Here is a 24,812-nt window from a genome sequence, read left to right on the forward strand (position 1 = left end):
CTGTTCAACATATACTGCCTTGTCTGTTGCACTGTATGGCTAGGTGGTCAGACTAATGTCCATACTGCTATCAGGTTTGTTTAGTGGGGTTTTTTTTCCGGCTTTGTGGTAGTCTTAAGGGTAGAAGAAAGCTTGGGTAGTTGTGTGTATGCTCTTAAGAACATCCTTGTCATTGAGAAGGTATGCAGACGCTCTTTCGAAAATCATTGAGTTGAACATGGAGGGCCATGTTGTTATAGAGTTGATTTTTATGAGGCCCTACATATCCTCATACTAATAACTAAGTACTACCAGTTCTACTGATGTTTTGAGTTTCCATTTAATTGTATGTAAACCATGGCTTTTGGATCAGTTTTATGTAAACAGGTGACACAGTGCACCTAGCAAACACTATGTTTGAATTTGTATTTGTATCCACAATCTAAGTCTAGAAGTACACAGAAGCAGTTAAAGAATCAGCTGCTGGAAAATGTATCAGATGCAGGAAGTCACAAATGCAAGGGAGCAGAGGAATCTGACCAGCAAATCCTGTAGCTGGCCTCTTTCTGTGCATAAATTGTCTTTACTAGGCCTTGTGGCAATGTACTTAGCATCCTTGCTTATAACTAGACCTTTGGAAGTTGTCTGACTGCTTTCGGAAATTGAAGTTATTTGCTGTCCTAGTCAAGTTTGGTGCAAAACTTGGATAATTGGTTAAGTGAGTATCTGTTCTGGAAATAGGGGTATTTATTCCTTAGTTTCAAGAGAGCTTTCAAGGTTAGCTCTTGGACATGTATTATTTATTGTGGAAAGCTCTTCCAGTGACTCTTCTGCCCAGCAAGTGTTGCTCTAAAAACTTGTGTCAGGTTTCACCAGCTTTGTTTTAAACATTAGTTTGTCTTGCCTTTATGTTCATTATCCCTGATCTCCTGTAAATTTGTTTCTGCCAGATGTCCTTGCAGATCCCTCAGGTATAGCAACTAGACAGTTTGAAGTGAAAGACTTCACTAAATGTGTGGTGAAGCTTCTAAGTTGCAACGAAGACACAGTAGGAAATTTTCCATGAAGTAGGGCTGGCAGGAGTTAGCTTTAATGGGGTTACACAGTGACATCCTTGCTTTTCTGAATTTCTCCTTGGAAGAGTTTTCATTTAACACTGGGGGATATGGCTGGTATTATGACTTGAAACCACTTTTTCCGGCACAGTAAAAGAATAGTTACATGTGATTATTCACATTATCCACTCGTAGGAAGGAAACAGCAGAAATCATAAAAAGTAAATTCTTGGACTGGTAAAATAGGTTGAGCTGGCGTTTCAGTGTACTCCAGAACGAGTTAGCAGATTGTGTAATTTATATAATCTCACAGATCTAGCGGTTTGGAAGGGAATTACAGGATGACAGAGGAAGTTAACTTTGAAAGAATCTTTAAACTGCTATAGCTAGCAGTAATTCCTAGACTTAGGATAAATATAGCAACAAGTAGGATATACAGTTGACTTAGCTGACAGTTAAACTGTTAGTTTAACATCTCTTACTGCAGGAGCTTGTTCTGTGATGGTCTCTTTATCTCTTCTGAGATGGAAGAAAAGCTGTCTAGGAAGGGTACATGAAATGTGGCTGCCCAAGAAGGCCATAACCTAATGCTCATTTTAGGTTTGAGTGTCTCTCTTGGGTCACAGATCTAGGGATAAGTAGTTCTCTTCAGTTAAAGAGGCCTTTTTGTCTGTGTGATGCTGCTTGGAATTTAGTTTTCTTCCCAAGACCTTTTGCTTCATGGGCCACATATCACTGTATGCTTAGAATAAAACATGAACGTTGTTGGCTGTGCAGACAAGGCCTTATATCTTTGTACTATAATCTCAGGGACTTTGTGAGCCATTCCAGGGAAAAGCAGGCAGGAAGGGGAAGAGGAGACTTGGAGCTGATGATCCAACAGTAGTTGTCCAGCTCTTCATTGAGTATCAGCTAGTTTGTAAGATAAACTTAGGGAATGGCTGTTATCCTGCTGAAGTCTTTTGCGCCCAAAGCTTTTGCAGCTCCTGCTGACTTTTTCTTGGCATGTATCTGATACTGATATTTTGTTTTGGAGGCCAAATTGCCTTACATACTTACATTGCTTGCTGTAGCATGCAAACTTCCCAAGCTTTTGTGGGAGGTAATGGGCTATATGGTGTGCTGCTGTTAAAAAAAACAAAACAACAAACAACGCCCCCCCCCCCCAAATAACCAAAACAAAAAAACCCTCCAAAACCCCAACAAAACTGAAAACAAAAAAGCAAAAAAAAATCCAAAGGAAAACAATCCCAAACAAACAAAAAAATCACACTCTCTTACTACTTTGTTGATGTAGTAATGTTTCTAATTTTTTTTATTATGGTATGAGGGGTCAGCTCTGGTTTTCAGTGAGGTCATCAGAGCTCTGATTAATTAACTCTGATTGCACTGATTTCCAAATTCACTCTAAGCATCGTGTGAGAATTATTAGTATTTACTCTGTTAAATTACAAAATAATAGCTTGGGAAATCCCAGAATAAATTTGTCAGTTTTGTTGTTTAAATACAAAGTTGGGCATAGCAGGGTGTTTTTTCTGAGGCTTTAGAGAGTGAGAATATACAAACATGCTATTAAAAAGATTGTTAAAGATCATGAGTTCAGTCCAGAGAGAAAAGACCACACACTCTGCTTCAGGATGTTTTTGTTGTCTGCCTGTCAACAAATTACACTTTGCGATGGAGATTTGTAATAGTGAACTAATCATGTTACTCTATGTTCTGGATGGAAATTATGGACACAGAACAGCAAAATGTGAAAGTTAAGACAGTAATGTAGGTAAATACTCTGCTCAAGGTTTGTGTTTGGTTCTGACTTAATATGGAAATGGGAAAACAAACAGCAAAAGCATGTGAAGTAGGTTTATTATGGAATACACCACCATGCCTTAAATTTAAAGTATAAAGACCATAACATTAATCCTTAAATGCATTTGTGTGAGTCAAAATTGTTCATGTTTTTAGTCAACTCTCCCAACCAGGTCAAATGTGCAAAAGTAGAATAAAAATAAATCAAAACCTAATATCCCTTGGTTCCTCACTTCGAGCTCTGTGGCTGACTCTTTGCAATCTAACTGATATTTTTCTAATTTTTGTGCTCTGAAGCTTTGATTTCCTTGGTGGTCTTGTATGAATGGATTCTTAAGCCCTTGTGAAGCTCTAATTAAATTGGTAATGTTGCTCTGATTAAACAGAGAGCTGAAGCTTGTACATGTTCTCTGCTGGCTAATGAAGTGTCTGTGTTTATTTGAATAGCCCACTGAATCAAGGCTACTAAACCTGTGGACTGCTCAGCTGATGTACCTTCTGATCTTTAAGTAAAACTGTATTTGTATTTTAAATATTTGGTGGAAATTTATTTGATATGCCAGTACTATCAACTCAGTTTGGCAGGCACTCTCCAGGTTTCCCTAGAGTAGCTGGATGCTTTGTGTTTCCAAAGGAAATCCTGAGGCAGGGAAAACCAAGTTTATTATGGTTAAGTGAAGTGCTTGTAATATTTTCCTCTGACAAAAATACAGGATTACAGTATCGCTGACGAACTTTCAATTTATTTTGATGGGTGCTCAGTAAAAATGGCAGGGGTATTTCACAGATCTGAGTTTATCCAGATATTTTCTTAGGACTATCATTGATTTCTGCTCCATGATGCTTGTTTTAGTAAAGGATTGATTTATTCCTGTTTGATGTGACTCAAAGAAGAAACTTATCCCTTGATGTCGAGCACAAAGTAGTAAAAGCTAGGTATCAAAGTAGAGTTTTCTACTGTTATTATCAGTAATGAGTTGCCCCTGGAAAGATATAGTTCCCCATGGTTTCCAAATGTTTGTTCCTCTGTTTACTTAGGAAGTCTTTATTATGTACCCAGTGAGATTTAGGGCTGGGTTCTTTTTCTTAATTGCACTGGCCTGCAGGAGCAGTAGTTTGTGTTCTTTTTTAAAACATGACATTTGTAAGTAGTTGGAAGAAACAGAAATAACTAGTGCTTTTTTTTACTGTATAAGCTATTGAGTTGTAAGCCATGTGTATGCAATAGTGTACTGAGAGCTTTACTAAATGCTGTTTAAATGAGGTGCTTGATTGTAATCCTTGATTTATAGCTTTTTGGGGTATTATTAACTCATATTACTAATTGCGTGACATCGTCTGTGTAAGACAAGTAATTCAGTGACCAGGGCATGGATTGGATGAGGTTTAGGCATAGCCATGATGATAAGCCATGGAGAGACTAGTAATCTCATCTGATGAGAAACAACACCTTCTGTTAAGTGTTTCTGATGTGATGTGACTTCCTTTTGGGCATCAGATGACGGATACTGGATAATCCTCCTGAACTTGCCCTCAGGTTCTTCTCTGCCTCTGCACAAGAGGGTGGTTGGACTCTGGCCCTTTACCTTCTGTTGGGTCAGGTGAAGAAGCAACAGGAAAATGAGGATGTTTCTTCTGAACTGCTAGTAGGGCTAGACAGGGAATAAGGGCAGGGACTGTCTCCCTTGGTTTCAAATAGAGAAGTTTTTACTCTTACAGGTGGATTTGGGAGACGGACGGGGGTAATTGGGCATCTGAGAGCAAGCAAAAGTTTTGAGCAAGACTGAAGAAGTAAAGAAAAAGAGATGACACTTACCTCAAGATCCCAGGGGCAAGGTTCTTGAGTTGAAGTTCTGTTATGATGACATGACTTAAACTGTATGCCTTTATACCATCCTTAGGATTTCTGTGAATGTTGTCACTGCATACTAGTGTTGAATTAGATAAAACAGCTTTCTTCCCCCAAGACATACCCTTGTTTTCCTGACAACAGTCTGTAATGGTTTAAGCACTGTCATCTACTTTGTTAAATTTTTCAGGTACAGTGTAAATAAAGCATGCCATGAAGTCATAAATCTAATCCTCACAGTTTAACAGGGAAGCAGGGAATGACAGTCATTCTTGTCACGAATGTGTGTTTGAAATGGTTGAATTGTGTGCTCTGTCATACTCATTTACTTAAATCCATAAATTTGCTTCTAGTTTGGGGCCAGTTTCTTAGTGAATCGGTGCATTTATTTTGACTACAACACCAGTCTGTGTGTTGAGAGAAAATAAATTGCAAAGCAACTTCCCCTCTTCTTTTTCTTAATTGTTGTGTTAAGGTGGCGTGCCACTTCTGCCTCCTGTTTGGCCCAAGAAAGTTCAGTCGTTCTGACTACCTGATCCTTCTCCTCTACTCATTAATGCTGTCTTGACTGCTGTCATATCCTTAAATTCTTCACCACCCCCAATTCACCTGATCTCCAATGTTTCTTGGGGTTTCCTCGCCCACATGCTGTTCTGCATCCTGCTTCTCTCTGGAGGGGAGGTGACCTCTCTCCTCTTGCTAGCTTTTTGATCTGTTTCCCACAGTTCTTAATGCTAACTGGGGATCAGGTGTTCTCCCATAACAGATTCTGCACCTGGCCCGGGAGGTCCCTGAGCTGCCAGCCAGCGGGGCCCAGAAGCTCCTCTGGGGGTGGTGGTATATGCTTGCTTGTTCTTGCAGTTATTCCCGGATGGTTGCTTTGGGCTATGGATGTGATGTAGTTTGACTGTATGGCTATTTTTGTCTTCTATTTTGATGGCTTTATTTGTGTAAAACTGATTTAGGCAGACTTCAGAACTTTATGCAGCAGATGGCTGGAAGTACTGCCATGTTTAGCAATTTTGTGATAAATTTCGAACTTTTAACATATTTATTGACTTTTATATGAGAAACATGATTTAAGACAAGCAAAAATCTGTAGCCTCTAACCACCAGTGCACTCAGTCTTGCTGCCCAGTGTACTCTGGCTGTCTTGACAGAAGTCAGATCAAGTTCACTCAGTATTACACATGCAAAACATTCTTAAAAATGAATTAGTTGTTTAATTTGGGAACCTAGTGTATCTTTCTGAAACAAGTGCATTCTTTTTTGAGCTAGAAGTAAAAAGATAAAGGACAAAATCCTTTGCCATGATATTATGAACATGGGCATTTAAAAATCATTGATGTAATTCTGCAATAGAAACCTTTGCAGAAAAACTGAACAGAAAGGGAATGCTTTTCTTGATTATTTCAGTAAAACATTATTGCAGTGTTCAATCCGAAGTATTTGGGGTGATCCTGCTGTTACTGTGATGGCAGTGAGATTTGGCCTGGTTGTGGTTGCTGATGGCTATGGTCAGGTTACCTGTAGCCAGGGTGAATATTACTATTACCGCCTTGCTAAAACTTTGTCACCAAAATGGGAGTGGGGGGGGAAGTGAGAGGAGCAGATGAGGGTTTGTGGTGCACCGAATGGGGCCCTCCCAAGGGCTGCGGTTTGAGGTGCCGGAGCTGTGGTGGTGGCCTGCGGAGCCATGCCTGTTGGGAGGCTGGGGAGCACTGACAGGCTGTGTAACACCTGAGCAGCCATATTGTTGTTGGTGCTTGGTCTTTAGCAAGTGAGAGAGAGACCACACTAACCCAACTTCGCTGAAGTGTAGCAACAAGGGGAAAAAAAAGGGGGGGAGGGGAGGTCTTCTACTATACGTGCTGCCTGTGGTTCTTTGTCCTGGAGGGTGCTGACTAGCTCTGTTAACAGTAGTTGAACAAACTGAATTAATTTACCTCAGCTTCTCTAGCCACTGTAATAGCGCTCCTCTTGGTCAGGCGGTGTGGCTGTCTGGCAAGGCGCTGGGGGCTGCAGGGGCCTTGGCGAGGAGGGTGCCCCATGGCAGGCACGGCCGCTTCTGCAGGGCACAGCTGAGCCCCTCGGCCAGGATGGCAGCACCTCTGGGAAGGTCTGTGTAAGGAAGGACAACATGCTGCACCCATGGTGAGGGGAAAGAAATAAGAAACAGTCCTGCAAGCACCCAGATCAGAAGAAATTCCTGTCACTTTATTTCCCCCCCCCCCCTCCGTAAATAATCTCAGTATGACTCTTTTTTTTCTTCAGAGTGCATAGAAACAGTTTGTGAAAGCTTACATCAAGAAATTAAGAACCTTATGGTACTAGAAGTTTCTTTTTGTGATTTCCCTCATCTCTTCCTTTCATGGATAGATGCTGGAGAGAGTACTGAGCTAAGTTATTTTAAGAATGTAAACTTGATTCTCACTATTTCAGTAGTACGATGTGGAACTAGAGCTTTTTGGCTCCGATGTGCTCGATGTTGAAGAGATGCAACTTAAATATTACTTCTGCTGTCGTCTTAAGGGGGTTCATGTATGCAGGTTTCTATACTACTTCAGTTTATTCAACCATGTGCAAAACCCCCAACTCGTGTTCTTTAGTTGAATATAGAAAGAGAAATCCAGACCTCATCACTGGTGGCCTTCATGGAGGCAACCTGTTTCTCTAGACCAGCAGGTGTGTGGTCCAGAATAATTACTTTAGCTACTTCAGTTTTGTTGGTTTTTTTTTACATCTGTCTGTTAAACTGGAGATGCAAGTAGGAAATGCAGCACTTAGCAATGGTTTGTGGTTTTGCAATCCTCTAAAGAAATCTGGATGTGTAAACTGATGAATGGATTGCAATGAGGCATAAATGTCATGTTTTCTTTTCTGACAGTTATAACTCTGTTCTAGTGGATTTTTTTTCGTGTTATATATAAAAAAAAAAGTATTTTGCCTAGACCAGCACAGACACGTCACAAAATGAGTACCTTTAAATAACAATAAGCGGAAGCATGTGTACTTCTTGGTTTAGCAGTTATTCAAAGCTGCACAGTTAAGATGAGCAGGAGTACATTTTCTATTTTTTTTAGTCTAAGAAATGGATGAGGATTTGCTGAAACAAAAACCAGTTGTATATGTCACTGAGACAGATTTTAAAACGAAGTAAAAAACTGAAAACGTATATAATCCTAAAAGTAGCATTTGACTGGTTCTGAAGAGTTTGCTTTTTGTGTTCTGTTATTCTGTGTTCTGTGTGTCAAGACCTTCTCTATCAAAAACTGCATGCGCACTTCAGATAATGAGAAACTTCTTGAACCATTTAGTAGTGGTTAACTCAGCTAGAACTGATGATTAAACTAACCTGCATGGGAATAGAACAGGTTTCTGTAAGTGTTAAATTCACTGCAGTAGGAAGATGGCAAAATTTGGGGTGACAGTGAAACATGAACACTTGATTTATATTTTTTCTTTTTTCCTCATCAGTAGATGTCAGTGAAAACTTTTCTAGAGTAGGAAATACTGTTTGAATAAATAGTAATACTTTGAATAGTGTCAAAAGCAATGAAAGGCATTAGGTTATACCTGCCCTACAGCTGAAAAGAATGTGTTAACTACTGTGGTCATGTGTCATGTGGCAGTGTGTAGTGGAGATGCCAGAGTCTCCACTGAAACAAGGCCTGTATTCCTAGGCGAACAGGTGCAGCTTTTGCTAATTTGTGACAGATTAATATGTCTGACTGAGGTCTTATGGAAACACTAACTCATGTCAGTGCTAGTTTGCGTGTGTGTATACTGTGCTCCATTGCATAGTCCAGAGATGCCTTGCTGTAGTTTGGATGCACTTTACTTATATTAGAAGGAAACACTATTTTCTTTGTTTATTCTTCAGGCTACAAGAGCCTCTCTGACTCAACACTGTACCAGTTTGGGGGAGTCGCTGGGCAAGGAAAACGATATTGCTCTGATTATCGATGGCCACACACTGAAGTATGCCCTTTCATTTGAAGTCAGGCAGAGCTTTCTGGACTTGGCACTTTCCTGTAAAGCGGTGATTTGTTGCAGGTAAGAAGTTCTGGGACTTATTCTGGTAATGAAATGGACATGAAACCTGTGAAATCTTACTTGTCATGTTAACTTTCTTTTTATGCTTATAGTGCTCACAGGGGATATAGATGTAGGGGCAATAGTGCGATATTCAAGAGGAGGCATGCCACGCTGAGCTAGTCGATATACTTGATTTCTCTGCTGTGGAACTGTAACAAAGTGAGGCTGTGCTGGGAGGAGTAAAGGAGGACTGTAGAGAGGTATTGCTCTTACAGTGCAGACAGGTCTGTGAAAGTGTTCATGAGGCTGACAGGCCAACAAATTTAAGATTTCAGTTCTTTCTCTCTTACTAGATCCTCTATAGCGCAGCGGGAGAGCTTGTACACCTTCAAGGTGAGCATTCAGTCAGCTTCAGGTTACATCCTGATTGTAGAACTCTGCTACCTCTTGGAAGCAGTCTTGGAAGGAGTCATGCTGCTCACGTGTAAGAAAGAAGTAACAGTATACTTTATTGATATAACTAACTTAAACGGTGAAAGTGACAGTTGTTTAACAAGATTTGATGGCAAGGTATACTTATTTACTGTGTACAGGACAGGATCAGACAAAACCGTCAAGGAGACTTTCCTATTGACTCATGAAGTTCAGAAAGGACCCATTTCCTTTCTAAACTCCTCAGGAGTCTAGGTGCAGCTGGATCTGCTCCTAGATGTGGTCAATGGTTTATGTTTTAAGAATTATATATGTGCAATCAATCCTTTATGCTACTTAGCTAAGATTTCAAAATTCAGCATGCTGTTAATCACTTACCCAATATCTGTTGCAGCATGGAATTTCTCAATCTCAAGGAGTAACCTCGAGAGGCATTCCTACTCAAGGGGAGGTCCTGGTGCGCAGCCCGGTGCTGTGCAGGAGAGCTTGTTGGGCCCTGATCTATCCAGTATTTGTTAAATAATATGACTCACTTTAGTCACGTTTACATATCAGCGTTGGGTTCACTGTTCCAGATAGCCCTTGGCTACCACTTTGCCATCTGTCTACCAAAGTTCCGAGTAAGCTGGATGCAGCCATCACAACCCCCTCTGGTGGTTATGGCTTGGGTGGGGGTGCACACTGCTATACCAAGTACTTTGGAAAGCAACTTTGTTAGTAGTGTCTTCACTGCTGCTATGGAGGAGGAACTAAGTTCTTCACTGAAATTAAGTGCTGTCTAATAATGCAATTTTCTCTGCTGCAGTCATTCCTGAGTCTGATCTTTTGCAAAATTATGAAAGATCAGGAGAAAATATTAAATCAGATTGCCTGACGATAGTAGACACTGAAGAGGAGGAGTAATGGAAGTGGTCCTTTGTAAGCAATAGGAATTGGGTAGCAAGAAGTTTGTGTGACTGTTTAATTCAGCTCTGGAGAAAGTCTCTGGATGAATTCAAGTTGTCTTATCAATTATGTATGCTCTGCAAAAGTGTGTGTAACAGTGCAATGTGCCCTATTAAATGTTAAGACTACCACTTGCTTGACTAAGTCACAGCAGAATTTGTTGCTGTGTGTGGATTTAACCATACATAGATGTGGTCCCGTGTCATGACTACTTCAGAAGGAGGAAATAAGAGCACCAAGAAAATGACAGACAAAAGCTGGCCTGCTTTACTGGATACAGCTTTCTGCTGCATCATTTTTAATTTGGAAAGATTATGCAGCCTTAAGGACTCTGCGTCTGTATGTGAGGGATTGTGCTTGTTGTTGTTATATGGGGAGAACTGTGAAGGGATTATTGATTTAGGTAGACACTAGGTTTTATCTGTGTTCTAGAAGCAAGACCTGCTTTGTAGGGAATGAGTATATAGAGACCTTGTACTACTGTTTTGCAGTCTTTCTTTTATGATGTGCCCACTAGCATACAAATATTGCATGGCAAAGCAATTGTAGACCATGAACCTGAAGTAGATAAACCCGTTGGCTTTTCCCATCTGTGACTAGTTTCTTTCCAAGTGTTGGGACTATTGGACTCATGTACTGTAGGATACAATACTGGGGCTGTTCAATGTAGTCTTTAATGCCCTGACAGTCAGGAGGAGTGTGCCCTCAGCAAGTGTACAGGTAATGCAAAACTGGGAGGAGCAACTGATAGACTATGTGGCTGTGCTGCCGTCCTGAGGGATCCTGACAGGCTAAAGAATTGAGCAGAGAGCTCATGAAGCTCGGGAAGGGCAAGTGCAAAGTCTTGTGCCTGGGAAGCTGCAGTCCCTTGCACCAGGAAATGCTGGGGGCTGCCAGGCTAGAAAGCAGCTTTCTCCAGTTGTTTTTTTTAAGGAGGATCCCGGTAGACAACCTGACTATGAGGCAGCAGTGTACTCTAGTGGTAAAAAAAACCAAACAAACAAACATGAAAACAAAAACCACCACCCAGCCCCCCCAAAACCCTCCTAAAACAAGGCCAGCAGTATCCTGGGTTGCAGCACAGAGGAGTGTTGCCAGCAGGTTGAGGTCACATCTGGAGTGCTGTCTAGTTCTGGGATCCCCAGTGTAAGATACGAAGAGGTTTAGTGGAGAGAGTTCAGTGCAAGTGCAGGGCCACAAAGGCAGTTAAGGGACTGGAGAGTCCCTGATTAGAGAGGCTGAGAGTGCTGGGAGCAGTCACCTTAGAGAAGAGAAGGCTCAGAGATGTGCTTAGCAGTTTGTATAAATACAAAATAGGAGTGAGTGAAGGTGAGGGAGTCAGGTTCTGCTCTGCAGTGCTTAGTGACAGGACAAGATTCAACAGACAAAACCCATGAATGTCTTTCTGAAAGCAAAACACATCCCCACGATTTCACTGTGTGGGTGCTGCAATGCTTGGGAATGGGCTTCCCAGAGAGGTTGTGGAATCTCTGTTCTTATGAGACATGGAAAACTCAACTAGATGACACAGTGCTGGTCATCCTGCTCTAGCTGACGTGTTTTGTCCAAGGGCATTGGAGCAGCTGATTTCCAGAAGTCTCTGCCAACCTGGGTGATTCTAGGATTCTGACTGGGGACAGATATCTTGGTTTTTCCAGCCAGTGCTCTTTGTCCTCTCTCAAGTCCTGTTTGAAATAGCTGTCAATTGCAATGATTTGCCCCAATATTTTTTTTAATAGCATTTTTTTTTCCTCCTGCTGATTTGCTGTTTGGTTGGTTGGTTTTTTTTGAGGGGGGGTGCAGGGGGAGGGTAGAGTAAAAGGGGATGAGGTGTTAGAGGAGGGTTCTCACTTTTTCGGTTTTGTGTTTTATAAGAGGGAGCTCACATAATTACAGCAATCTTCTGTTGAATGCAACAGGCGCAGATGCAGGGACAGTAGGAAGGTCAGCATTCTCTTTGTGCAGAGTTACCTTGGGCTTAGGGAGCACTAAGCTCAGGAAGGGAATTGACCTTGTGTTGCAGACACACTGTTTAATTTGTTGGAAAGTTAACAAATGTTGAGCAAATACAAGCTTCTTAGTTTCATACTCCTATCATAATGCTTTGGTAAAGATCCTTCCAAAGCTGTTAGTTTATTTCTCAAAGATTTGATAAGCTAGGTTAAAGACCTGTGTAGCTGAAACAAATAAAAAATTGCAAATTATTAAAATTATACTATGTTAATATATGTAATTAAATGAAGATAATGAATGGTCCTGTCTTGCAAAGAGGCATGTAATATTGAACATTTCCCCTCACGTTATTTTGTGACTGAGCCAGCAGCAGTTTTAATTTAGTGAATTGGCAAATTGAGCAACAATGCAGAAAAAATACTTTTAAGTATAAATCAAAGAGGAAAACATGATGTAATTTCATAGGCTTAAAAAGAGGAACAAAATAACTGAGTTTTAAATGCACAGGGAAGAAACAGGAATGCCTTTAGTAGCCCTTAAGTTTTTGCAGGAACTATCAATTTACTTGCCAGGTGGTAGATACTGAAGAAAGAAAACCACTTTTTTTCTGATCTGGGTTGTTTTTAATACTATTTTGTGTGTTGAAAAGACAGTGCACTTAAAAACTTTGTCCGGTGAAGTTTAAGTGTAATTGGCATAGCAAGAGGAAATGTCAAATTGAGTTAGTCTTCAAACAAATGTTAATTGGGAGGGGGATCTGGGTCTTTTACTTAGCGGTATGATGTTTATCTACTTTAGGAGGAGTTGTGTTGCTAGTCTAAATATAGCATGAATTCGTGGGACTTAATATTTCATAAATTTACTAAAACTTGTTTATGTCTTTGAGAGTTTCAGCTGCGTTTGCCATTCAGAGATTTTTTTTTTTAAATATACTTAAGGTATACTGTATATTCATTTGCTGGGCTTCAGGCATAAACTGTAGTTGAACTTGATTCTCACGGTAATCTGAAAAAGAAACTGAAACCTGGCCCCATTTTGCATTAGGAGGGAAAGATGGTATCTTCTGATGGGGTTGTCTTCCACTGTACAGTGTGTCTAACGGCCACTGGCACGGTGGAGGGAAATAGACGACTCTGGAGACTTGGTGAAGCCTGCAAAATCAAACCAAACAATTCTCTAAGGAAAAAACCTTTTTAAAAGTTTGGGGGTTTTTTTGGTTTTTTTTTTTGTTTGTTTGTTTTTTTTCCAGAAAATGACAGATCTTATTATCTCCCCTCATAGTGACTGAGATTTCAGAGTGTCAAGAGCAAGCAAAACTTACTTTTCAGTGCAAGTAAATGTTGTTTGGAAAGCAATTGAACTCATGACTTCATTTATGAGATCTGAGTTGTTGATTGCCTGACTCAGGTTTTCAGATGTTCCTTAAAAGGACCTGGTTTTATTGATGTTTTGTAAAGAGCAGCAAAATGTTAGGGCTTAGGTAGAAGATTATTTTTTTTAATAGCAAAACGGAGTTTTACCATTTATCTAGTGTTGATACCTCTCAAAGCTAGCTGGTACAGGAGATGGCTGTGTTTTGCTTTGAATGTAGAAGCAGCTGAGAAGTATTTAACTTGCATGTTACAGTAGCATATTTAATTCTCTACTCAAGAGCCTGTCTTCTGTTGAAATATTTGTATTTGAAATATGTAGTGTTTGAGAAATAGTTTTTTATGACTTATGATGATTTTTTGTTGTTGCTCTTGAATACCACTCCTGCAGGTGACAGGGACTCTGCCTTTATATGGGTTTAGTGACATAGTAACAAGATTTGTATCAGGGAGAAGAAACTAATCATACTGTATACATAAAAATCATTGTAAGCAGTTTAAAAGTACTTCTACTTATAATAAATTGTAGGACAGTGGAAATAGCCCTTCCTTTAATATTTCAGTTGTACGCACAATGAAGCAAGCATCTCCAGACTGTGTGCTGTGTGGCATAAGGCTAGGACCACATCCCTTATTAGGCTGTTTTAGGGTGGTTTTTTGTTTTTGTTTTTGGTTTTTTTTTTTTCCCTTGTATTACTGGCCATTTCTGCAATACTTCGTGAGGTGATGGTGCTAGGATGTTGTTTGGGTGGAGCATTACTTTTCCACACATGTATCTGGAGAACAAGAATGTTAAACTGAACTTTTGTACTTAAATCAGGCAGCCTTGCTCAACTGAGGAAATGATGAGTTGATGCCTTTATTGGAGAGTGTTTGGGCCTTTGTAGCAAAAGAAGCACCACCCCCCACCCCCCGACTTGTTAGAGCTGCAGTTTAGAACTTGCATATTCCTAAATGGAGGAGATTAGTTGCCATACAACGTTTGGATGATTATCACTCACTTCAAACATCCACTGTGTATAATTTGATGTAGAGGCCAATCAGTTTTATTTGGTTGTTTCATAGCCAGTTGTGAAAAAATGGCTTGTACAAGGAAGTGCTTTTGCTCTATCCTGTCCCTCTAAAGAGACACAGATGCTTCACTGGATCTGAGTTCTGCTTAAAGGTAATGAAGTTGCTTTAACCAGCCTCTTTTTCTGCATTTTTTGCATGAGACTGTCTCTATTGGAACACCACTCGCTCTTCATGATGTGTGGCTTTTTCAATGCAGCATTCATCTGCTTCTACTGTTCACGTGCTGGTAGAGATCAGCCATGGGAAATTCAGTGAAGGTACAGTGACTTCATCAGCCTGCAGCCTGCTCTTAGTAAAAGAGATTGCAGTGTCTGTCTTGAGCAATTGAGTGTTCCTGAAGTTTTATCTTGTTGCTGGATTCTGGCTCATGATAATCTTTAAGCAAGAGGAACACCAAAAGAAGTCTAGATTGCTGTACGATGTCAGCTTTTAAGCCCTACATTAATCAGATGTCCTGTTCTGCAGAGATCTGTAAACTGATGCGGCATGAACAGAAATTGAGGAAATCCAGCAACAGTGATTTCTATGGACTGTCTGCTGTTTCCACAGAGGTACTTGCCATTTCATGGCTAACTACATCAGCATGATATTGCTAGCTTTTAGGTATGAAAGGTGAGCAGCTGTTGCTCAGTATCTAAGAATTGACTGCAGGACTTATGCCTAACCTCACCAAATAGCTTTGTTAGGTGATAGTGACACAAACTATTGCTCTCAGTACCCTGAGCAGTCGTGGAGCTGTAGTGATAATGGCTAGGAACTGAGGGAAGAAGTAAAAAAGGTCAGAAGATGCATGTTCTTTAAACACTCCCCCACCCACCCCCAACAATAACAGCACAAGTGGAAAACCAGGGGATTTTATTTCAAATAGTATGCAGAGTGGGTGGAGTGAGGACATGCGCCCACAAACATCACTCAGAGAACAGAAATGAGGGTGCCCTTTCCCTAGAGTGTCTGCTCAGGTGTTAAAAGGGAAGGGATTTAATAAATGAAAGCAGAAGGTGGGAGAAAGAAAGGAAAAAAGCGTGTGAAAAGTACCTGTTGCTAATTGTTCATGTCACTTCATCAACTAGGTAATGAGGAGATGAGGGTATAAGAGGGAAGTTGTCTCAGCACTCTGGGTTGTAAGGCCATAGCTTGGATGCTTCTGGTCTTAGATCATCATGTGGAGGAGGTGCTAATAATATAGCTCACAAAATGAACATCTGGAATACCTTGTAAATATTTATGCCTGTAAGTCTTACACTGTTGCCTCATATTTGACAAAGTGATTGTTCTGTGCTGTAGTTCAGAATGTGTTGGTTTATTAAATCAAAAAAGTGTCTTGTTGACTTTAATTAGAAAAGATCCCAATTCTTGTGACAAAAAATTGCAACACAATTCTGATTAAGAGTATGCAAACAGATTCTAACACTAATTGGTCCCAAAGAAAATTATGGATGCCTTATGTCTTTCTGTATGTACATCTTAAGTTTTCCCTCATCTGTCACCTACTAAATTATCAATGCTCATTCTCTTGTTCTATTTCTGACAACTCATGACAGCAATATTCATCTCATGACTTTGAAAAGCACAGGAGAACCATTCCAGCAGCTTTAATGTATGTAGATAATTGAAGCGGGAGGAGGGTTTGGGGTTGCAGCATGATGTGGTGCGCTCTGCACTCTTGGATAGCGTTTACTCACAGATGATGGGAAATGATTGCCTGAACTGTCCGGTGTGTATATAGGTGTGTGTAAAGCAATCTTGGGACTTAGAACTATCTTACTTAAAAGCCTATAGTCTGCTTTGCAAGAGCTAAGTAAACTTGCAAAATGCCACTGATTCTGTGTTGGAAAGCCACAATGGGCAAAATTTAGGAGAAGGCTGGTCTTAAAAATTTTGGTAATTATCTTGTTTTTTGAGCAACTGAGCTTCTGCTGAATGTTCTGGCTTCTGTTTGTTCCTGTTAGTCAGTGTCCTGAGCTACGACAGCTCCTGAGCCTCACTTATAGTTTAAGTCGTTCAAGCACATAGCTGGTGTTTGAAGGGGAGAAAAAATTACTGGCAATTGTAGTTGCTTGTCTGGTCAATTGAGAACCCAAACAGCAAAGACTTGACTCTAAGTGTACTAATGTTTCTCAAAAATGCTGCTGTATCAATTAAATGCATAAACCAAGTTAACATCCCAGACTCAGAGTATTTCTCTTATAAGGAAATACATGCTTATCAAGTCAGAAACATCTGTAAACCACTTACTCATTGTCCTAGAATTATTTTTCTTTACACTAGAAGAGTAGTTTTGACTGTTATTTGTTTCTTAAATGACACAGTTGAAGCATGTTTCATTCTTTCCTTTTGGTAACTATTCAATTGTCTCACAGCGTGAACTTAAATGATTTTTAAAAAACATTTCTTTTGCTTAATTTCATCCCATTATTAGGACCATAACTATAACCATAATCATATTCTTTGTGTGTCTGAGATGAGGAAATGATTCAGTCCAAGTAATCTCCAAGTTGAACTGCTATTCCAGTTTCCACTGTTATTCACAATTTGGCAAAATATTCACTTTTTTGTAGTTATTAATGAAAAATAATTGAATACACCTGGAGTGTGTTTTTAGAACCTGTATGCTTCAGGCCAGGTCGGGCACCTGTTTTAGTGTTGGATTTGTTTTTATTCTGGATGACCAAGTGACTTCTCATACCCATAACTGCAATTATGAATGAAAAACTAGTTCCTGAAATATTCTACTACAATCACCTTGAACTTCCTATTTCTCTAACCATTTTTACATGCTGGTAAGTGAATTTTCCAGTATTTGGAAAAAGTTGGAGGAAAGGCACGAATGCAGCTAAATGTAACTGACTCTTTCATTTTTCGTTAGAAACAATTTTGTAGGACAAGTACTGTGTATGTCCTGATAAAACAAGTTTCTTGTTCAACTACTGTTTACCCTAGGTGTTATTTCTAAAGTCCATCTGTTGCCTTTTTACGTTGTGAGCCTAGTATTTGGGTGACCAAAATCTTAGTATTTCACTTGATGAATTTCATACAATGCAAGTGAAATTTGAGCAGTGGTGTGATAACTCGCAAACAGTTCCAAATGGTATTGGGATCAGTTTCTTTGCCATGCTACAGTACCTTGTCCAAATTGCTACCAGTCTTTTCAGTTTCTGAGCAGGAGCAGCCAGCAGTGCTATGTTTAGTGCTACACTTCCCAAATTGGAAAATAAACATTCCGTAGATACTACACATGAGAAAACACTATGCTGCTGCAACGTATGCTATTTTAGAAGAAAGATAAATCTGTGGTTTAGAATACCTTCTGTTCCATAAGAAATTCATAGCACTGGTGTATTTTTCTTTCCATAAGCATTAGTGTGTTAACCCCTGTATTTTGGGGATGTTCCAACTTGAACAATTACTTCTCACTGAAATTCCCCTGCCTTCTCTACTGAATATAATATTATTCACTTCCTACTCAAAGTTGTTGTGAAGCTGTCAGTGTGAACGCTAAGGCTAGCCAGGTTTTAACCCAGAGGTGCTACAGCAAGGTTGTTTTTGTGAAACTTAGGTCTAACTGTTGGCGAGCCTTGGTTTTAGCCTTCTGGCTTGTAAAAATAATTTTAGAAGCATAAATGTTATCAGTGCTGTGTTGAAACAAAAGTGTGTATGGATATGAAGTTGAGTGTTTTTTGTGGAGTGGGGGGGTGAGTTTGGTGGTGGCTTTTGTCTTTTTTCTTCAGTTGGGAGGTGGCTTACCCAAGTATCTGTAGTTTGCCAGTGGGGTTATAAATTAACTTTGTAACTTAGTCATCAGCAAAATGTTTGAGCTCTTTTAGGATGGCTTATGTCATATATGTAGCATATGGTCTCTGATATGGTGTAGAAGAACATTCATTGGCATATATACTTCTGTATCTGGTAAGAACAGTTTCTTAATATGATGACACATGTAGGCTAACTGTCCTGTCTCAACTGAAGCTTCCCCCCAAACCCAAAGTGTGTGTCAGACACTCTGAATCTCTGTAAGACCTTAGTAATACAGATTTTTTTCCTGTTTAGGCATTCTGGCATGATTAGACTTCTGACAGTCCTCTCATTTCTTACTGTTTCTTGCTTGTTGCACCAAATACCCCTTTCCTGAGCTCCTGGAACAGTATGTTGCCTGCCAGGGAGTGACTGAATGTTTCATTTCCTCTTATGGAATTACCTGCTGGTCCATCAGGCTGGATGGAGGCCAAGGGTCTTGTGCCTTTGTGCAACCTTGCAGCTGCTTTGTAAAGGCTTCTGTCTCCATAGAAAAGATCTTTCATTCGTTGTTCACAAAGTTGCAACTACAATGAAATATTTTTCCTTTTCTGTGTGCTCCTAATGATGGAGGATATTATGAGGCAATAAACAACTCTCCTCATCTTGATCATTGCTTACTATTCTGAATGTTTGTCTGAATATTGACTAGTTATAAAAGATGTCAAAACTTTACCTGTGAGGGGAGGATTTGAGGATACTCATTGCTTTTATTGAAATACTTATTTTTCTTCCAAGTTTAGTATTTAAGTTTCACTAATACCCAGATGCATGCATGTACAGAAGACAAGCGCCTCTAAAGAATATGTGGTGCTGCACTGCTTTCAGAAACAAGACACTGAAAACAACTGTGATACTGCTGCTTTCATAAGATCCAGCAAAGTCCTGTGCTCTATCCCACAGGACCAGCTTAAATATTTTATTTCCATTGTTAAAAGTACCGGATATAAAATTACAGAGGCAGGAACAGTCTGTTCTGCAAGCTTCTTAGTACTGCAGGGAATTAACTTGATGAGAACTCTGAGCTTTAGTGCACCATAGTAATAGGCACTTAAAAGTTTTAAAATACCAATTTTACCACTAAAGTGGTAAAATGGTTCTGGTTGAAGCTTCCAAAAGTGCTTAGTGTTGGTGGAAGCTGACTAGAGTAGGACAAGTTCAGTAGGAGCATAGCTGAATCCACACTAGATGATTAGAAATCTTGCACTGAATAGAATGGTTAGGCTTCGAGTTATTTCTCTGCTCTTTGTATCTCTGAAGTCACGGCAATTAAAAACATGTAGTAACCCTGACTTGATTCAACAGGCTAGAATAGGAATCAAATACTTGGGTTTGTTCATGTGATTAGAAAGTTGAAGAGGCACTGGCTCCAGTGGGTTATGCAGTGTTTGGCATGTTGATGTGACAAGATCTATAGATTTGCTTTTTCTTTAACTGTGTAAGTAAATCCCACCATATTCTGCAAGGAAATCAAGGCTGCCCAATTGAAAGTGATTTAGCAGAACTGTTTTCCCTAGCTGATGGTGTGAGAACTTTTGGGGGATTTAGATCTTCCTTTGCACAGTTGTCCACAGGCAGCAGAAGTATTTCTCTGCAGGATTTCCTATGTACTGCAGTCTGCAATTTGCTAACAGTCATCTGTAAGTGATGCTCATCTGCTTATGCAAGGTAATGCTAAACTCATCCTTCAAAACAGAAGAATCTTTGTCAGTAATTCTCCTGAGCGTTTATAATGAAAGGCAAGTGAACAAATATGTGAGGGATACCTGGACTTGCAAAGATATACTCCAGAATTCGAGGAAAAAAAAAAAATTGCTGCGGTTGAACTACCATTCAGTTCAAAGGAGTCAGTATTCTGGATACCACCAGCAGCATTAAAATGGTAAAAATTTGGATTCTACTTTCACCTTTAGGCTTTTCTTGTGTTATGTATGAAAAATCAGGTTTAGATGGCTCCACCCTGTTTTATGAAGGCTGCATGGAGATATCCTTGTGGTGTCTGTGTGCTTTAAGTTTTCTTCTATTTGTTCCTCCCCTAGTGTCCAGAATAGATGGTACAGTGATAGGCATTGAAAAAGATCATCTTAATTTAGTCTTCCTTCTTCGTATCCAACTCCTACCGTTTTCCATGTCACAGCACATGCTAACACTTTAAATTGCTCCATGTCACAGATCTTCTGTCAAATGTCTCTCTTCATTAAATATACTGTCTTTGTGTATTTCTAGTGTTGTTTTATTTATGCCTGACACATACTTTTTGTGTACAACACACAGAATCTGAAGTTCCTACAGGGAGCTCTTTGATCAGAGCTTCTAAACCTGTGTAGGTTGTTACCTGTATTTATTTGCTTACATGTGATCTTGAAAGAGCTGTTACTTGTGGGCCCTTGTAAGGAAAAAAGTCAGGCTTAAAACAAACAAAAAAAGCCTGTGATGTGTGTCAGGGTCTCAAAATGAAGGTAAGCTACTAAATGGATGCGTGTGTCATGAATACACTGTTTGAGAAATTGAAATGCCTGTCATCTTTCTGCAAAGTAGGTTCTTGTTCTTCAGAAGCATGTGCTGAGCTTTCAGGGGTTGCTGGCTGAAGAACTGATCATTCTGAATAGAGAGGCAGGGTTTGGCAGCCTCTGCAAGGTCAGAACTTTTTTGTAGTTGAAGGCAGGCTGTTGTAGTATGTGTGTAGAAGCATTTACTGTAGTTGGCTTCTCTGTGGTCTCTCACTGAACTTTAGTCTTTCATCTGGTGAAGTGTTAAGTTCAGAACTGTCCGTACTTGAAGGTGGAGCGTCATTTTTGTGTATGGCATGTTCAGTGTCAAAGTCACTGCCTGCCAAGTTTGTCCAAAACTTTCTACCTCTACATTCCTCACCCTGCAGGGATGCATCCACTTCTATATACCTTGGTACGATGTTATACCAACAGATTGTCCAAATCCAGTCTGAATTGTGTGGGTGTCTCGGAACTGTGGGTCACTGATTTTATTTTTTTTTGTCCAGGGGATGGAATGATTCTGTTCACTGCTTTAGTGATATGAATGTGTCCCAGGTTGAACAGTGATGGCATTGAGATCACTACGCAAGGGTCATATGTTTGCATCTTGGCTCTGTTGAGGGATATTTGTGGGATGTTTTTGTGTTGTTCTTCTTTCTCCCACACTCCAATGAGTATCCTTAAAACTGACAGAAGTAGCAACCACCTCATAAAATCAGAGTTGATGTAGATGCATTTTGAGACAAGGTTTGGCTCCTTAATTTTTATAAGTGGAAAGTAGCTGCACTATTGGATTTTCTACAATTCAGATTGGGTCTTTATAGACTGTTAAATACTGTTTGGGTATAGCAGGAGCCAGAACATGACTGAGTTAAACTTTGGGTTGGGGATAACCTCCAGAGCAACAAGTATCTGCTTGATTATTTGGATATTCTGCAAGATCTTGTTTGTAACTGCATTACTGTTGGTTAAGAAGTTCCAATTGCATCGCAGGAGGAAAAAAATCAAACACCACTTGTAAGCAGTTCCCTTAAAGGTATCTGAGCTCATTACTGTTAACCCTTGGTGCTTGTGACTGTCCCTGCACTGGGACAGACTGCTAACTGTTTTTTCAGCACAACTAGTTTTGGGAGCCTTAAGGAAGTAATGTGTGCAAGCTTTCTCCCTCATTGTTTCTTATGTCTATTTCTTTTGATAACCAACATGTGGGGGCTGGAAATCTAAGCTGTTCAGGGATACTTTGTTAGGGCAGGCTTTTAAAGGCAACATATAACTAATTTCTGTCCTGTCCAAGTGTAAGAGTCTAATGAATGTTTTCACTTCAATTGCTGAGCTCAGGAGTTGTTAGCGTGTTCATGGGATTTGTTGGTTTTGTCTGGCTAGTTGAATGGGTGAAGTAAGTAGTGATGATTTAAGAAAAACTGTTTATGTAGTCCGCTTCAAGCTTGTTTACAGCAGTAGAACTGTTCTAGGAGACGGTCCTGCCTGCTGTACCTGGCCAGCTAGAACCCTGTTCACCTGTTTTGGCCATGTCTACTTCTAATGATGGACTTGGGGTGATACCTGGTGACTTGCTGTCCTTTAGTTGTCTGCTAGTGCCACTAACCTTCTTGCAATTTGTTAAGTTATAGACGTGGTGAAGTAACTTCAAACTACTGAACAGCTGTTCTGAAGACTAGACCCTGCTTTTCTGAAATGTTCAGTATCTCATTTTATGGCAATACTTAAAACCAAGAGAGTTTTCCTTCTCCCTATGACAAGGTGACTGTTGTTCACATTTTGAAGTTTAGTTTTTAGAGTTTTAAAATACCAAGTACCTTCACATTTAGAGAGTAAATATTGCTTTGCTGTTCATAAAGTAGATGACTATGCTTGATTTTTCTAGTCTGTAAGAACCTGGCATGTATATACAAGTACGTGCAAGGTTCATGCAGATTATATGGACAAGAAGCTGCAGATTTTTTTTTCTTCTTGTGACCATTTAATATTTTTAAATGCTGTGGATAACCTGGAGATCAATATGGAGAGGGCACGGGCATCCCGTTTGGGCTGGCCCACCCTGGGAAAGCAGGGCATGTCCCAGTGGAGGCTGCTGGACCCAGCAGCTGCTCTCCAGTGCGCTGCTGTGGCAGTGTTGTGCTTCTGGAGGTCCTGGGCTGTGAGAAAGTATGCATTAAGAAGATGGATCCTATTTCTGCTTTTTACTGCACAGTTTCTGAGGTTTAACCAGTTATTTTGAGGAAGCATGTGAATGTTCAGTGTTGTAGATTCTGATCAGTCATCCGGATATTTCATGCAGAGAAGAGACTGCTTAATTCATGTCCTCGGCTGGGGGAGGAACTGGCCTTGAAGTGCTGTGTGTATTCCTTGGGTGTCAGTGCCTACTGTCACTTACTGGGTCTTTACCTGGGTTTTTAAAGCACTTAATATGATGTCCTGATGGGATTGGAGTGTGTAAACTACCTCTGTCAGAGCTGATGTAGGGGGAGGTGGAGGAGATACTTGTTAACAATAGCTAGTGGTTGGAGGCCCCTTAAGCAAGGCACAGTAATTGTAGCCCTCCCCAAAGGAAGCACTGCACCTGATTTGAATTAAAAATAAAAAAAGCAAAGAGGTACTTAATTATTCTGTTTTTATAAATCTGTTCTGTATAACTACTGGTGGTATCTTGGACTTACTTTTTTTTCCTCGCCCAAAAGACTAATGTTTTATATGATGTGGACGGAATGGGTTCAGTACCGAAGCTGTAGTGTGGTTATTGGGGTCCCTCCCCATTTCAACTGTGCTAAAAAGACCCTGAGGATCACAGGAGACCTGGCTCTTGGCTATTGTCTCTTCCTCAACCGCCACCTCTGAACTGTCAGTTTAAAACAAACACATCTACTTCAAATCACAGGTAGTAAATGAATTTACGATAAATTGGAAAGCAAAAGAAATTGAGTCCAAAAGTAAGGGCATGTAGAGTTAAACTTCAAACTCTGCTGACAAGACAACTTTTGACTGTACTGCGTGTTGCAAAGTTTTGGAGATCCTTCAAATATTCAGAAGTGTTGCGACTAAAGGATGCAATCCTAGTTATAATTTTTCTGTTTCTAGTTTCCTCTTTTCTCTCCTCTTTTTATAGTTTTCTAGAAAAAAGCAGTTGGAGGGGGTAGGGAAGGGATCATATGGAAACATCAGAGTCCAGAAAACAGATGGCAACAGCTTCTTCAGAGCTTTTGTGGCTTATTATATGAATAAGCATTTAGGGACCTTTTAAAAGCATGTGTCCTGGACCCAATACCATATCCTTAGTCCTGAGAGCTCAATATTAATGTTTTGATACAGTTGGGATCTATTACAGTATATAAAAAGCTCCATTGATTTGGAATTCTGTTTTTAATGTATATTTGTGCCTATTATCAAAGATTGGCTCCTGATGTGTGGCTCCTGGCTGTGCTGAAAGGGGAAGAAGCATTCCAGGAGCTCTGGCACTTTTGCAGACGTCTCTTGGGGTGAAGCCAGTGCATGGTCTCTGCAGTCTGTTGCTTAAAGGATGGGTCATGTGAAGCACCCCAAGGTACAAGGGGTGAGGAATGTTGCTCTTTCAGTGGCTGGCAGCTTGGAAGAGGCGTATTTTTAAGTATGCTAAGCACAGCAATGTTTTCTGTACCTTGGCACGGTGGGGTCAGGTCAATCTAGCATGTGAGGGCAGTGAAGAGGTGGTGCATTTCTTCTTGGAGCCAGGTGTCCTATGGTGTGATGGAGACAGGTCTGTCATTGCAGCGTGTTCCACAGCAGTGCGTGTTTTCCTGGGCTGTGTTAGTGTAGAGGATATTGCAGAGAGCCTGCTGTAAAGTGGAAGTTGCTGGGGTGACAGCAGGGAGCTTTGAGAGTGGAGGTCACAAGGGAGAAAGGGATTTCTTCAGCCTACCCAGGAGATTTGTATTGCTCAGTTTTTACAGTTTCAAATTGATTTGGTTAATGTATGACAACTTATTCCCCTCTGCTAGTTATCAGACTTTGCTTGTGGTTTTGTGTTTAAGGA

General features: G+C 40.2%; 1 protein-coding gene across 5 annotated transcripts in view; it reads left to right on the forward strand.

The window, feature by feature from the left end:
- The window catches only part of ATP8A2 (ATPase phospholipid transporting 8A2), a 347,387-nt gene that overhangs the window by 132,382 nt on the left and 190,193 nt on the right, over positions 1-24,812 (forward strand). For all 5 annotated transcript variants that reach the window (XR_005826448.1, XM_040584302.1, XM_040584303.1 and 2 more), the window contains one exon: positions 8,573-8,745. Coding sequence is in view for 4 of the 5 variants with exons in the window: in XM_040584302.1 (XP_040440236.1) it covers positions 8,573-8,745 (173 nt within the window). In the remaining variant the exon portion in view is untranslated. The remainder of the gene's footprint in view (positions 1-8,572; positions 8,746-24,812) is intronic.

Source organism: Falco naumanni, chromosome 2, assembly GCF_017639655.2.
Source record: "Falco naumanni isolate bFalNau1 chromosome 2, bFalNau1.pat, whole genome shotgun sequence".
Lineage (NCBI taxonomy): Eukaryota > Metazoa > Chordata > Aves > Falconiformes > Falconidae > Falco > Falco naumanni.